Source organism: Nelusetta ayraudi, unplaced genomic scaffold (assembly GCF_046127955.1).
Source record: "Nelusetta ayraudi isolate G7.1 ecotype Tasmania unplaced genomic scaffold, CSIRO-AGI_Nayr_v1 ptg000021l, whole genome shotgun sequence".
Classification (NCBI taxonomy): Eukaryota; Metazoa; Chordata; class Actinopteri; order Tetraodontiformes; family Monacanthidae; genus Nelusetta; species Nelusetta ayraudi.
Window position 1 is genome coordinate 2,399,267 of NW_027466071.1, and position 15,734 is coordinate 2,415,000.

Consider the following 15,734-nt stretch of genomic DNA (forward strand, 5'->3'; position numbering starts at 1 on the left):
TTTCTGCTGAATTAAAAGAGCTCTCGCAGCAAAAATGGGCTTTTCAGGCTGCAATTTGAATTGGAACCTTGCCAATTTTGTTGTGCATGAAAAGGCTCCTCAGGTGGCAGCCAGGGCAGCGACGTCACTTCTGCGCTGACTGACTTTTTAATGAGGAATTAAAATCATTTTCTAACCAATGAGGAACATCTGACCCCCCCATTCCCTCCCTGACTGTCGCTGATTCCAATCACACATTATATTTTCCACTTATTCAGACCCAGACCCTGCTTCCCCACCGTCAACCCCTCCACCTCCTCCTCCGTCTCTTACTGTTTCTCCTTTCACCCTCCTCCACCATTTTCACTGTTTCTTTGTCTGGTTCTGTTGTAGAAACATGTCGTTCAGGTTTGCCAAAAGGTAGGACCCTCGCACGGCCTTTTACTCTGTGCCCAAACCAGCGTAACACACAAACTATCTCACTGGAAAAAAAAATGAGAGATTGATGTTTTCTGCGTGTGTTTGTTCGTGTGGCTGCTGGCGCTGTACTAACACACCACTCTGTGGGTACATTTTCACACACACACACACACACACACACGAACAAAAACACACACGTGACTAGTTGAATTCTCTGCAATCTGTTATGTTAACAGTCAGAAGAGTTATTTTAAAAAGAATAATCACAATGTTAAATTGTCCAAAATGTGCTGATTCACTCTCTCTCGCTCAGTCGCATGTGAGGATTGACACCAAGTCAGTGTAGTCCGCAGCACAGTTGGCTATTAGCTTAGCATTGACATTTAGGTTGAGGTCAATGACAGAGATTTATGACAATAAAGGTGCTAAATTGCATTGGAGCGTATACCCAACAATGTTAGATAAGTATTTCTTCAGCGTAAAAGGGGCCGGAAGGACATTTCAAGATCACCACTTTTCTGCTGAACAGTTCAACTGTAAATACGTTTGCAAAATATTGTGGTATGAGGTTAATTTTGTTAACCTGGCCAGAAGCAGAATAGTGAGGCAACGGTGAGTGCAACGCGTGTTGGTGAAGTTGTGTAAATGTTAGTGCTACGGTACATAGATTTTTTTAGTTTTTTATGTATACCTTTTATTTTACCTCTTACCTAATAACTGCTGGTGAGGACTTGTTTTGTACAGAGGGGAATGAACTGCGTTTTAATTGGACTTTAAGAAGGATTTCATCAAAGTCAGTGGAATGTGCATTAAAAAAAAATTATGTATCCTAATTTTTTGGGAATTATTCTTGGTCTGAGAAGATTTGATATGTTATACTAGTATAGTTGGTGAGGTGTTGAAGAATCTTAACTGACTAATGTTAGTATTTTTTTTTTAAACTGCATTTACTATTAAGCCCCACCCCCCGCTCCCTCAGACTCAATGCTAAGCTAACTTAGCTAACTGTCTGTCCACCAATACTTCTAACTTCGGCAGTTAGCGATGCTAATAAAATTGCTGAAGCTGCATTAGTTTTATTTTTCGTGACAGCGTATCGAGTCTGAAAACAGGAATGGTTATCCTGTCCCAGGGTGCAAGGAAGGCTAATAAGTGCATATTTCGAAAAAGAAAACTTCAATTGTCACTAAATGAAAAACGTTTCAGTATCTTTATTTCAAGACGGGACAAAACTGTGGCTCAACAGTTCAGGCACAAAATGTAGGACGACTCGTTCGGTGTGTGTGTGTGTGTGTGTGTGTGTGTGTGTGTGTGTGTGTGTGTGTGTGTGTGTGTGTGTGTGTGTGTGTGTGTGTGTGTGTGTGTGTGTGTGCTCCCTCTGGTGGTCGATTAACCAACGGCAACAACAAACGTAGCTCGCCTCTAATCAGCCGCCAACGCCTGCATGGGGGTGGGGGAGGGCGGGGGGCGCTTCTCACAGCTGCCGTCGATTTTGCGAGTTTGGTTTTTGGGTGTTTTTCATTCATTTCTTCGTTTATTTTTGTCCCCTGGCCCCTGAGCTCTGCTGTTTACGCCGCAGACTGAAGATGGCGCCCCGAGCTGTATTTTGCTGCATTGAACCTGCACTAAGGAGCTCTTCTAATTTTTTTTTTTTTCTTTCCCTCCTGCTCCGTCCCAGATGTGGTTTGTTGCGGCTGTCAGAGCAGAAGAAATCACTGCCTTTCCCCTCCCTGCTTTCGCGCAGATGAGGAAACATTCAGGCTATAACTGGATTTTTGTCCTCCAATTTTTTCTTTTCTCTCCCCCCCCCCAATTTTTAGTTCGCAATGGGCTGCAGTCAGTTTGTCCGATGACGTCGCACGTATATCTGTCTCCTGGTTTTAAACGCTTTAAAGTGAAATCTAATAACTGGTTCAGAGCTTGTTGCAGCGCCGCTGTTGCCAGGCAGATTTCTGCGGGTTCTGACTTGGACACTAGTGAGGCGGTCCCGCCCTGATCAGGACGGGGTTGGTCAGTTGCTCAGCTGTTAGGTCACCGCCATGTCAAACAACATCGGCTTTATTTCAATAGCTTGGTTGCAAAAAAGATGTTTTAGATGAATGAATACAGCCAATGGCGCAGTTGTATTCTGGAATGGAATGTAGTTGACCAACTCTTCATAGGAGGTGGTGGTGAGCGCGTTATGTGCAACTAAGTAGTGCCAATGTATTGCGAGGAATCCACGTCAGAACGATATTCTCTCAGCAAAGTGTGTTTACTCAGCGACAGACTTCAACACAAAATAAACGCATGGTTCGATCATTTTTAAAGTCTTTCACCCCCGCGATTTCTCTGCTAATCTAAAATGTGTGTCTGGCAGATTATTCGGTGCGTGGAGGTTTTTGTGAATTGCGCAACACAGCGAGGCAGCCACTCCGTGTTGCTTCTGACCGTAAACAAGGAGCATTTTGTCGCCGGCGTCGTACCGAGGCACAACAGTGCCACCTGGTGGCGAACCTTGACACTCCCTCTACAGTCTCATCATGAACCGTTTTCATCTCGCTCCTTCGCGTCATCTTGTTTTGTGTTTTTGTCCTCACTTATGTGGAGACACAACTTGGTGAAAGGCTATCAGAGAAGTCACATTAGTTCCTACAACACGAAGCAATGACTTCCAGTGTGCTCTCCATTCTCTTTCCTGTGTTTGGATTGGGTTGGCGATAACATGGATGGATGGATGGAATTTTATTCTATTTTTTTTCAAACCGCATGTTGTGGTTTGTCCAAAACCAAGTGGAACTTTCCAGACACTGCTCATTAAACCTCAGCTGAAAAAGGAAAGTTCTCAAATCAGCTTGGCTGTCTTTTATTGTTAAATCTGTCAAGTTTAAACTTTTGATAAAGAAAGTTTGTTTATTTATTTTATGTATTTATTCATAACGTTAACTAGAAATGTGGGTCAGTGTCTCCTTATTAGAAACTTGGCCTTTATTACTATTTTTAAAAGATATTTCGTTGATCACTGATACCCTCGACAACCACACTAGTCGGTAGTTTGGACAAATACTTCTGATTGAATGGGTTTTCTCTCATTTTCACGACCATTTAAAATCTCAGCACCCAGTACTAAATCCTACTCAGTTCATTTCAATTGGACTCACCGGGAACATTTTGACTCTGCTGATCACTGCTAGTCCGCTACAGGCCACCGACTCTCCCCGTATGTAGAAGTCCTCCTCACATCTCGGATCAGAACCTCCCCACCTCCTGGTTCCTCCTGGTTCCTCCTGCAGTCTCTCTCTGCTGTATTTTTGTCCTAACCTTCCTGTTTGCTCTTTAACCTTCCTCTCGCTGCTCTTCCTCTTCCTCTCCTGCCCAGGGTCACTATTGACCCGGCCAAACGGCAGACGGCCAAAACAGGGCCTGCCGCCCCCTCCGGCCAGGGAGGAAAGACCCTTAGTAAGTCCTCTGGCCTCCGCTCTCCTTCCTTCCTTCCTTCCTTTCCTCCTTACCATCCTTCCATCTTTTCTTTTTTTTAAGAATTCTTTTTCAAGCCCGTCTCCACCGTCGCACATCTTGGATATTCTTTCCCTCTCTCTTCCTTTGCCATATGTGCCATTAAAAGAAAAGAAAAGAAATTCTGTCGCTCTTTTTTTTTTTTTTTTCCTTTTAGTTGTTTCCTTTCTTTTTCTTTGGGTTCAGATTGCCGTTCTCTTTCTTTCAGATTCAGGAGCAGAAGAAATAGAGAGTTGTAGGAAGATGAAGATCTAGAGTAAGGGAACGTTGTCCATCCCTCGATCGCTTCCTCTCAGAACCGACCGACAGTCTCCACCTGTCACTTTTCCAAACCCCCCCACTCGTCCGCCCGCCCGCTCGCACCCCCCTCAACCCCCCTGCCCCCCACAGCCTGTCCCGACCACCCCGGTCTTGTATCTCTCTCTCTCTCTCTCTCTCTCTCTCTCTCTCTCTCTCTTACCCCCCCAGGATGGGCTGTCGGCTCTGTCTGCTCTCTTGTCCTCTTGTTGTCGAGCTGTCGAGGAGTTTGGACTCACTTCCTCTCCTCCTCCTCTTCCGCCCGTCCTGTTGGTTTTTTGTTTTGTTTTATTTTTGTTTTATTCCTGTTCCCCAGTGACTGCCTGGAGCAGTGCATGCTGGGAACCACGTCCTGTCAAAGTAGCAGTAGCTTCTCGCTCGACCTGGAGTCATCAGCAATGTTTCTCACGGTCACTGACGAGATGGACATTGCACAAAAAAACTACTAGACCCTGAATCTTAATTTGAATAAAGTTTGAAATTTGGTCCGATAGGATCTCATTTCCAAGTTAGCCAGTGCGCTATTGATCGCAGCAGTGGTTGAAGAATGGCTCTGTTGTTAAGCTCTGCATCTTCACTTGTCTTCACTGTCGGTCAAAACCCCGACCCGTCTAAAACCACACCGTTGTTCGAGAGCTGAATCAAAGGTTTGGATTTAGTTTTTGATTTTGCCGCTGACTTTAAAAACCTTTATAGTGCCTGTTGAGCTTTAACAGGATATGAAACCCTTCCCTTTCACTGTAAAAGCCAAAGGCATGCCAGTTTAAACTGGAGTAAACGGAAATTATTGTTGTTCTATGAAGGTAGACGAGTGTAGTGCTCATCTGTCCCCCCCCCAGCCCCCCCTCCTTTGGAAAGAAAAACACACAAAAAAAAGGCCCCTGTGAGCAAAAGGTGACCTGCAGGCTGTAGCTGACCACCGTCTTCTGTCTCTAGGGGGCGACACGCTTGCACTCGTGCGTTTCACGTCGTTTTTTTTTGTCTTTTCTTTTTTGTCTGTGTTCAAACATTTTTTCCTTTTGTCGTCAGTTGAAAACAATTTTTTTTTTTTGCATCAGTCTGAACGTTCATCTATTTCAAGTGAAACCTTCCCTTTTATTTCGTCTTTTCCTTTTTTTGGTGGTGGGTGGTTTTAATACTCTTTTTTTTAAAAAATAAAATAAAAATGAATTTAAAGTGCACAATCCACAATTCTTTTTTTGATGTTTTCTTTTGTCCTCCCTCGCTCCCTGCCTGCCTGATCTTCTCATGCCCCTCAGAGTCTCAACCGAGTTTGAAAGAAACGGGAGACTTGAGGGCTCAAGGTGAGGTTACCTGCCCCCCCGCCCATCCCCAGACTCCCACTCCCTCCTTTAAAAAAAGAAAAAAAAGTCAAGAAGTCTTGAGGTTTTGTTGTCCGCAGCTGCGTAGGAACCCCGCTCTGCCTCGTTTCTCCCTGGGATGTTTGCTTGTCGAACCCGCCTCAGCCTCCTCACTGTTGTTGCCTTGTTATTATTGTTAGCTACGTTTCCATTGCATTGCATGGCTTTGTGCTTGTGCTGCCGCCGCTGTTAGCATGGCCTCTTGTTTTTATGTGGTGAAAACTGCTCCAACTGAACTAGTGCGGATGCTCCTAGCCCCAGTTTGCAACACACGACTTGAAGTCCGACGTTGATGTTGGAAACGTCCGAGGTATTTTCCTCAATCTTATGTCTTATGTCGTAAAAACAAAGCTTCACAAGTTTGAAGTGTGAAATTATGGAAATGACAACGGTTGCACTTGAGCTGCTCCCATGGAAAGAATTCCTGAATCACTTATTGCCATATTGCGATAAGCACTTGGAACCCAATTTGTTTTTGCATATTTTGTCATATCTGAATGATTTTTAGTGTGGGATTCTTTGTAAAGGAAAATCTATGGCTAATTGAATCCACACTTTGTCGATTGAAAGTTAAAATGTTAAAAAGCAGCAAACCTTTACATTATTAAGGTTAAATGACGTGCTATAAAGACAGATTCTTGCCGCTTGCAGAGAACGGCGGCTATGTAAAGGTAGTGGATGGAAATAAGATTTTGGAAATACCTTAAAATAAGTTCAAATCACCAGAAGTCTTGGGCAAACTGGGGCTAGAACTTGCCCTCGTCAGAACCACCCAGCATTGTTGGAAACACAAATCACCTTCTTGGTGCGAGTAGAAACAAGATGATAAAAGAAATGGCTCAGCGTGTAGAACTCGTCAGTCCTGCTTGTGTTAAAGCAACAGAATTGTAATAAACTTTTTAAAATTGTTCTTCAGGACTGAAATTGGCTCAAGAACAGGAAACGGTTTAAGCCACTGAACCAAATGAATTTTCCTGGGTTTATAAAGCCAGTACTCTATTTGGAGTACAAGTACATTCATTCAAGGATCAAAGTACTTGACTCATTGCTGTACGCGGGTTGGTTGTCCAACCTGTAGTTTACAGTGAGATCATCCAGAGCAGCAGTTTCACTCTCAGCAAGAAGGTGAAGAGAAAAAAATGACCTCCTTCAAAGAAGGAGAATCAAAGGATGGATGGGTGATTTTCCCGCTGGAGGCGGGGGGCTGCAAATCCATCCCATCATCCATCCATCCATCCCAGCGCACAGCCTCTGACGCCTTCTCTCTCTCTCTCTCCTCCTGCAGTCGCCATGTACCTGGGGATCAAAAAGGGGAAAGCAAAGACGGTAAACCCCGCTCCCTCCGATTCACTTGGAGTATGAGGACCACCAGCTCCATGGAGCCTTGCGACATCATGCGCGAGATCCGCAAGGTCCTCGACGCCAACAGCTGCGACTACGAGCAGCAGGAGAGCTTCCTGCTGCTGTGCGTGCACGGCGACGGGCGCGCCGAGAACCTCGTTCAGTGGGAGATGGAGGTGTGCAAGCTGCCCCGTCTCTCCCTCAACGGCGTGCGCTTCAAGCGGATATCCGGATCGTCCATCGCTTTCAAGAACATTGCTTCCAAAGTTGCCAACGAGTTAAAGCTATGAACAAAACAACACAAAACAAACAGGGGTTCAAAAAGTTATACATATATATATATATAGACGTATTTAAGCTGTACAATCATCCGAGTAGCAGTTTCCAAATGTCTCCCTTACCTTTTTTTTTTTTTTTTATAAAAAACAAAATACAGAGTATGTATTGACTATTAAAATGTATAGATTAAGGCTTTTGGCAATAATCACTGAATTTACCTACTAATATCTCCGTCTTTTCTCGCCACACATTAACAAGTTAATTATGATTTGTCATGCTGTGAATGTGGACAAAAAAAAATTCTAGTCTTATTTATTTTTATTTCTCTCTCTCTCTCTCGCTCTCACCAGGACAAAGAGAAGATGTAGCGTTTTGTTTTCAGTGTAAATAATGTATCTTTCTTTTGAGACGGCCTCACTTCGCGATACTCATATTTGTTGTTGTTGTTGTTGTTTTTGTTTTGTTTTTTTCTTTTGTATCTCGTTAACGAGTAGATATGACGGGGAGTCTGTGTAAATGGCCACATGGTTTAAAAGGGTCACTCATGTCTCAATTAAAGTGTCTGTTAACTTGAACAGCCTCGCGCTCATTATTCGGAACTAGATTCACTTCTGAGTGGATGAAAAGTTTAACGTGTATTTGCCTCAGTATGGAGTTGTTGGAAGAAAGGTCTTGATTGGATGACGGCGACGAGCGGTTGTCATGGCTGCAGTGACACTCGGGTGCCACCAGAGGACGCACTTCTTCAGCTACATGATGTACATTCGATCCTGCGTGACGACCAAAACCGTGGTGTGGATTTAAGATTTGTCTTCGTTGTTCAGAAGAAAAAAACCCTCCAAAAAAGTAGGAGAAATTTACGGAAGCGCATTGGTGCCACACTATTTATGTGATAGTTGCACGGCTTAACATGGAATATTGTGATGTAAAAACGTGATTGTTTTACGTTATAACGCCCCGTTTTTTTTTTTTTTTTTTTGTATTATGGCCCCAATGCGCTTCCGTAGAAATACATTTATGGGAAAAAAAAAAAAAAAGGGACTCAGAAAAAATGATCTAGTAAAAGCCATTTTCCAATATGAATACAATAGGCCTCTGCACTTTTGGACAAGCTAATGCGCTCTTAAGGTTGGGGGTATCAAACAGGTGCGAGGACGGAGGTGGTTTCTGATTGGGTTGTTTGTCCCCCACTGCAGAAGATCACACACTTCCTGCTTCTTCATCACTGTCTCGTTCGAAATATTGGGATCATTTCCCATGCCAAACACTAACCGTTTGTGTGTGCACTTGAATGCAAGTATTTTCAGAGAAATTCATGGGACTGATGATTTACATTTCCCCCGACATTACAGAACTCCTGGTGGGGAAATGAGAAAATGTTCGGTACTTTTTTTGTTGTTTATACACAGGTGTAAAAATTAAAGTAGACCGTCTTTGACATAAGTGTTTAACTGCAGCAATACCTTGATTTGATGAAAAAACAAAACAAAAACTCTTACTGCAAAGATCGTGAAACTTTATATTGTTTTTATTTCCCGTATCACCAAAAACAAACTGTGTTGTGCAGACACAAATCTGAATTGTACGCCCTTCTTCTGCCATCAAACATTGTACTCAGGCACGATAAAAGTGGGACGCATCCCCATAGCAAATACAACAATATAAACACTCTAATCATTCAAAAAGCGAGATGGATGTGATGAAGCGCAGGTGATGAAGCTGTGCGCTGCGAGAGACAGAGCCCTCACTTCTTCGAGGGGATCATGTCGTCGATGGACTGGCCGTTCTCCAGCTTCTTCTCCATGTCCACCATCAGCGTGACCCCGTCGACCACCATCTGCACCAGCTCCACCTCAGAGAAGCCCAGTCGGTCTGCGTTGGAGATGTCAAACACTCCGCCCTCCGCGGCCGTGTCCACGCCCCCTGATTGGAACGATGCAAAACAATTCAAAACGCATACACGGCCATCCAGAGGTGGGAAGCAATGGAGCACAAGTACTTTGTTACTGTACTCAACTATTATTCTGTCACAACTTTTTCATTTTTGCAGAAATATCAGAATGTTAATACTTTTGCCACCTCTGCTTGCCATCATAACAATGCACACTTTATGAACTTGCACTCACCTGTTCCTCGTTTCTGGAGCCTGAGGTTCTCGAGGATTCCGTCAAACTTTTTCTCGTCTTTGCTCAGGTTGGGCAGCTTGACGTGCACGCCGGCACGCAGCCCAGTGCCCAGGTTGGATGGGCAGGTGAGGATGTAGCCCAGATGTTCGTTCCACATGAACGGTTTTTCCTTCTCTTTGAACAGGTTCTCGATCTGATGGCGACAACAACAAAAGCTTTGGAGTGCAAAAGAATCACGCGGAGGCCCCATGTCGACGTTCCCAGTGTCTCATTTCCCTACGAACCGAAGTGAGTCCGGTGCAGAAGCGCTCAAACACCTCCCTCAGGTTGCCACCCTGCTGCATGGAGATCACGCGCAGGTGGTCCTCCTCATTCACCCACACCAGGAACGTCTTGCTGTCGTTGTGCCTTTGAAAACAAATGAAGCAACGCACTCAATAAAAATCATCTCCATAAAGGTGAAATAAAACATTTATGCGTCAATATTATGACCATAACTTGTAAAATATAAGCTGATATTTGAAATGGCTCAGTAAAGGTGCAGAGCCCGGTCTCACCAGATGCCCCTGGCATCGGGCCAGTCGCGGGCCATCCCGGCACAGGTCAGCAGAGGGGAGACTGGCTTGTCAAACAGGAAGTGGTCGTTGATGAGCTGCTCCTGCTCGGCGTCGGTCATGTTCGCCAGGGCGTAGTATTTCCCCTTTAGGTCTCCTGTTAAGGTGTCGAGCGCTGCAAGTGGGTGAGAAGCGTTTGCAAAAACATCAGGCCGACAGACTGAATCTGCTGCTGTCACCAGTCTGAACGACTAATTATAAGACCACTTCCTCAGATCCTAAACTCTAATCTGCTGTTGTATATTTTTAACACCAGGGGCAGCTGCTGTTTATACACTCAAGACCAGTGTGCGAAATACAGATCAAAACAAAATTTTAAGGGTCTCATATTTTTGAAAAAAAACCATATATATATATATATATATATATATATATGTGTGTGTGTGTGTGTGTATATATATGTGTATGTGTGTGTGTGTGTGTGTGTGTGTGTGTGTGTGTGTGTGTGTGTGTGTGTGCACTGGTCTTCCACTTAATGTGTTGGTTGTACCATGGCCTTTATTTGCGGTGGTTGTTGACAAGATTTTTTTTTTTTGTGCAGCGAATTGTGTCAACATTGTGTTGGATCTGTCGGCCCAAAGTCACCGTCTTTCCAGGGTCAGTGTGTGCACAAAGGCAATGACAACAAGGTTGGTTGGGGCTTAGCAGTTAAAATATCCGTCCTTATTGTTACTCAATACCAATCGAAATTTCCTTAACATGCAAGAGGCCTACAATAACATTAGCAATATTTCATGGATGCAACTCCATAGCTTATTTGTGTCAAAGCCTGTAAAATCACTGATTAATTCTTCTGCGGCGTGTCAACCCGGTCCCGAGTGACCATTAGTGACAATAATGTATATATGCATATATTTAAAGATTTTCAAGGGTTAATGGTGGGCAGGAGGTGTGTGTGTGTGTGTGTGTGTGGGGGGGGGGGGGGTCAGAACCCAAGGGAACCCAGAGTATTCGAAACACTGCTTATTAGCAATAAATGTAGTGTTCCAAATGTAGGCAGCGCGACTATGGTGTGCATCCTGGTATCCCACTGTGTCCTTTACTTTCAATAGCAAGCTTCTCCACAGCGCGTCTCTCTCCTCTGCTGCAGTGCGGCGGCAGGCAGTATCCGCGGACGCTGCGTCCTGTCCGGACCCGAGAGCTCAGGACGTAGTTGGGGTCCAGGTTGTCGCCACCCTGTGGAAGAGAGGACCACGCGCAGGTTATATAGGTTCCATCGCCCGTCTCCTCCGCCCTTTCACAATAGCCATTTTGGAGTTTTTTTTTTTCCTCAGTGCCTTCAGGTTGGCTGGGTTGAGGTCGGTCTTGTGCTTGTCTGTGGGCTTGTATCCTCCGTGTCTGTCTTCGATCACAAGGTCCATCAGATCTTTGAAGACCTCGTAGGTCTCTTCGTCGCCGGCAACACAGCCCACAGTCATGATGAAGGGGTGTCCTAGCACACAAAGTCAGCACTGTCACTCGAATGCCAAGGTCTGGACATTTTTTGGTATTTTAATGTAAATTGTGTCATCGGAAATGGAACCTAAACATACCAGGATTATCGACCCCCGTCTGGATGGCTTTATCTATGTCGAAGCCACTTTTTGTGGCTTTCCCCTTCAGCTTAACGTAAATGTCTTTGGTTAACTTTTTGGCCATAACGTTGTTGTGCTTAGTGAGGTCTGGGTAGTCTTCCTCGGCTGGCGTCCTGTTTATCGACATGTTGGCAACTTGCTCCGAGCTGTAGAATGAATGCAAAGCAAAGTGGAGTGAATATGGTGCCCCCTGCAGTTCAGTCAACAGGTCTGCTCCTGAATATTTAAAATACCGTGTTAACCGATAGTTGCAAGAAGAAGAAGAAGAAGAAGAAAAGGTCGTTATCAATGAAGGCACCAATATAATTTCAGCTACTACGTGAATTATTCAACATGCCTAACGGTACATTGATTGCTTTTAGATACTTAAGTCATATTACCAGTGTATTAATAACAATATGGACACAAGATAATAAGCAGTACATTGGTGAGTTCCATAAAGCCTTGAGACGCTAACTGGCGTCTTTTGGATTCATGTTTCTTTTATCTTTTAAAATTGCTTGGCTGAATCAAACATGAATATTTCCAGAACAGCAACAAAACTCATCCATCTCACTCACATATTGTCTGACATGTTTTAGCAGCAGTCACGCTAGCCGTCCTTTTGATTTCTCTAGTATCTCCTTGGTAGAGAAGTCCTTGAATGCAACTACAGTCTTCCCGCTGGGGTAAACGCCTTACAAATAAGATATAATCTTATCTTAAAGAGCTCTCCAGAGTAGTCCAAAGTATATGACTTTTTGCTCGGCTTTAATCCAGATTACAGCCACGTCTTTCATAATTATTCTTTCTCTGATGTTTACTCCAATGGAGTCTTGACTTTGATCTCTTTGCTTGTTCTTTTTTTGCAAGCGTAGAACTTTGATCTTGAATTGACCCATGCAGTGTCTGTATCTCAGAATAAGGAAACAAAACGACAAAAGTAAAAACTGAAGGTGACATTAGTATTATTATTATTGTTAGGATTATTAGGAGGAATAAATATATCGTGGAATATGTAGAAAACTTGCGATTTCATGTCAATTGAAAACGAACAAAAGGAGTTCCAACAAAATCAGTGTCTTTGAAGCCCTACGGTATTTAGAGCTCTTTATTGAAATCACTTTTAAAACACTGGAAAAATGGATGAGAAACATTAATTTTATTGCTTACGGATTATTAATGTGAATTCTTCAAGTTTGGCGGGCCGGATTAAAAAGCTTAATGGCCCGCATGTGACCCTCGGGCCATAGTTTGCCCACCTCCTGCAAGTGAACTACATGAGCACATCATAATCTAAGCAAGAGGACATCCCTCTTGGAATCTCTTCAGCAGTCGCTCCTCACCCCCTCCCCCTCCGCCCCCTCCGCCCCCCGCCACTCCACTGTAGATGACATATCTAGGCTACCATGTTAGTGGTCTACGTGATATCAGCGTCGAGTGCCGTCCTCCATTTGTTGTTCTTTTTGGCACAGTGTCAGGAGGAGAGGGGGAGGCGGTCGACTGTGCTGATGGCAGGAAGGAAGGGGAGATCCACATGCAACCGGCAACAGTGAGAGGTTGACCGGGTCACAAAGACACAAAGGGTTTGTTCGCAGCGTCGACTTTCTGCCCCATGTCAGGATGCCGCGAGTTCCTCGCAGAGCGAAACGTGTCTGTTACATTTGATGAGGTCGGGTTTGTTTTTGGACCCTGTTAAGTTGGACCACCATGGTTTGAACTGCTTATTCCTACCCTTTGAGAGCATCCACCCTGCTCAAGTCAGTGATGTAGCCCATTAGTAGCCTCCCAGTTGGCGGCATTCCTATCCTAGCCGCTGGTTTAACTTTGGGATCTATATCAAGTCTCGGGATTTTTGTCCGCTTTAGCAAGTTAGAAAGTGTGGTATTGTGTCAAAGCTTTGCTTTCAACCACATACAGCATTGTATTGCATCCAAATCTGAAGTTCAAAGTCCATTTAGAACAATTAAAAAAGGTTTGTGTTGACACGGTGGCAGTGGCAGTGGTTAGCGCTGCATCGCAGCAATAATGCTGTGGGTTCGAGTCCCGGCCTGGAGCCTTTCTGTGTGCAGTTTGCATGTTCTCCCTGTGTCTGCATGGGTCTCCAGGTTCTCCAGCTTCCTCCCACACTCCAAAAACATGCATCTGATTGGTTGTTTGTCTCCGTGTGGCTCTGTGATAAACGGGCCACTTGTCCAGGGTGTCACCCTGCCTTCACCCTACGACAGCTGGGAGAGGCTCCAGCAGACCCCCAGCAGAAGTGGCTTTTGAAAATGGATGGAAAATGGAAAATAAAGTTTGACCGCAAAGACCAAAGTACTTCGACACATTTTATTTCCGTCCTTGCCACACAGGAACCATTTCCACTTAAATACACAAATAGATCCAAACTTTAATACAGAGTGCATTCCAGGAGAGTCATTCAGAGAGGGCGGGGGAGGTGACGCCACCAGGAGGGGAGTTGGAGGAAGAGGAGGAGGAGGAAGAGGAGGTCTGGAGTTTGGTGTCACCAAAGGAGCGCTTCACTTCTGGGCGGGCATGATGTCGTCGATGGACTGGCCCTTCTCCAGCCTCTTCTCCATTTCCACCAGCAGCTTGACCCCGTCGACCACCATCTGCACCAGATCCACCTCAGAGAAGCCCAGTCGGTCTGCGTTGGAGATGTCAAACACTCCGCCCACCGCGGCCGTGTCCACGCCCCCTGATGGCAACGGGGGAAAAAAACATGAGGTCAGCTCATTTGTAACTTAAAATATCGTTAAGTATAATACTTTTATGATTCTTTTTTTTTGCCTGTTTAGTTTTATGTGCGACTTTCTTTTGTGCTGTGTGTTTTTAAAATGCTTTTGAGAAATGGGTTGTTGTAAAGGATTATATTAAGTCTAATGAAGTAAAATATAGCAAAAGGACTTTGCAGAATGCAACTTGGCTTATATAATGTAAATATATTTTTTCATTAATGGCAAAAAAAATCATTTTGACTTTTCACATTACATTTCAAAACGTGAACTTTCTTACTTTTGCTTGATTAAACGAGTTGAATCATTTTACTTTTATTGTCGTACTGTAGTATTTTTTTTCTTTTGCTCGTATCTGTACTTTGAAGTACAGAACGTGAATACTTTTGCCACCTCTGCTGCCACCACAGTCTGTAATAACGCACACTTTATGAACTTGCTTAACCCACCTGTTCCACGCTTCTGGAGCCTGAGCTTCTTGAGGATGTCCTCAAACTTATCCTTCAGTTTGCTCAGGTTGGGCAGCTTGACGTGCACGCCGGCACGCAGGCCCGTGCCCAGGTTGGATGGGCAGGTGAGGACGTAGCCCAGGTGCTCGTTCCACATGAACGCGTGGCCCCGGTCCTTGAACAGGCTCTCGATCTGATCACGGCGCAGGAAAGCGAGCGCAATTCATACACGTCAGGTTGAAAAAAAAAAACAGTCACTTATATTTGAGTCTTGGCTTTGGCTGTTAGTCTATTCTTCTACTGACCTTTGTGAGTCCGGTGCAGAAGCGCTCAAACACTTCCTTCATGTTGCCTCCTTTCTGCATGGAGATGACACGCAGGTGGTCCTCCTCGTTCACCCACACCAGGAACGTCTTGGTGTCGTTGTGCCTTCAATCAGAACACATTTTTCAGGACAGGGGGGGGGGGGGGGCAGTGCAAAATTTTTCTTTCTAAAAAAGCTAAACAATTCTGACTCACCAGATGCCCCTGCCGTCGGGCCAGTCGCGGGCCATCCCTGAGGCCAGCAGCAGAGGGGAGACTGGCTTGTCAAACAGGAAGTGGTCGTTGATGAGCTGGTCCTGCTCGGCGTCGGTCATGTTCTTCAGGGCGTAGTACTTCCCCTTCAGGTCTCCGGACAGGGAGGCCAGTGCTGCGTGAGGGGAGAACAAAAAAGATTATTCTATCCATCCATCTATCTATCCATCTATCCATCTATCTATCCATCCATCTATCAATCCATCCATCCATCTATCATCTAGCCATTCATCTATCTATCCATCTATCTATCTATCCATCCATCCATGTATCTACACACACACTGCAACTTCAATCGAGCCGCGCCACAAATTGCAGCCATCTCCTCCGCTACCGCTAGGGGGCGACAGCGCCGCACAAGAGCGCTGGCGACCTCACCGCAGTAGGAGGCCCCTTTCACTCAAATGCCTTCATCTGCACTGTCATTCATATGATGAATGAATGGAGGTGGGGCGGGCTTGGGGCTGCAGTGACTCAGCGCTTCCTGATCACATGACTTCCCTCAC

General features: G+C 44.9%; 3 protein-coding genes across 23 annotated transcripts in view; 1 reads left to right on the plus strand and 2 right to left on the minus strand.

Moving 5' to 3' along the window:
* The window catches only part of mark3a (MAP/microtubule affinity-regulating kinase 3a), a 41,056-nt gene extending 33,309 nt beyond the window's left edge, over positions 1–7,747 (plus strand). For 5 of the 21 annotated variants that reach the window (XM_076027647.1, XM_076027646.1, XM_076027651.1 and 2 more), the window contains exons 16-18: positions 373–399; positions 5,451–5,495; positions 6,838–7,747. In XM_076027647.1, coding sequence (XP_075883762.1) covers positions 373–399; positions 5,451–5,495; positions 6,838–7,183 — 418 coding nt within the window. In that variant the 3' untranslated portion in view covers positions 7,184–7,747. Of the gene's footprint in view, positions 1–372; positions 400–3,757; positions 3,838–4,102; positions 4,151–5,450; positions 5,496–6,837 lie in introns of all 21 variants that reach the window. The other 16 variants (XM_076027653.1, XM_076027652.1, XM_076027668.1 and 13 more) reach the window with 8 other exon arrangements.
* A 931-nt stretch (positions 7,748–8,678) lies between these two features.
* On the minus strand, positions 8,679–12,143 carry LOC142889064 (creatine kinase, testis isozyme-like). The gene is made up of 8 exons (XM_076027634.1): positions 12,047–12,143; positions 11,445–11,632; positions 11,190–11,344; positions 10,956–11,088; positions 9,856–10,027; positions 9,583–9,706; positions 9,299–9,491; positions 8,679–9,095 (listed from the first exon to the last, which is right to left on the minus strand). The coding sequence occupies exons 1-8, from the start codon at positions 12,058–12,060 to the stop codon at positions 8,917–8,919; spliced, it is 1,158 nt and encodes a 385-aa protein (XP_075883749.1). The 5' UTR covers positions 12,061–12,143; the 3' UTR covers positions 8,679–8,916.
* Positions 12,144–13,781: 1,638 nt separating this feature from the next.
* The window catches only part of LOC142889063 (creatine kinase B-type-like), a 4,037-nt gene continuing 2,084 nt past the window's right edge, over positions 13,782–15,734 (minus strand). The window contains exons 5-8 of the mRNA XM_076027633.1: positions 15,172–15,343; positions 14,958–15,081; positions 14,653–14,845; positions 13,782–14,166 (exon numbers count right to left, since the gene is read on the minus strand). Coding sequence (XP_075883748.1) covers positions 13,988–14,166; positions 14,653–14,845; positions 14,958–15,081; positions 15,172–15,343 — 668 coding nt within the window. The 3' untranslated portion in view covers positions 13,782–13,987. The remainder of the gene's footprint in view (positions 14,167–14,652; positions 14,846–14,957; positions 15,082–15,171; positions 15,344–15,734) is intronic.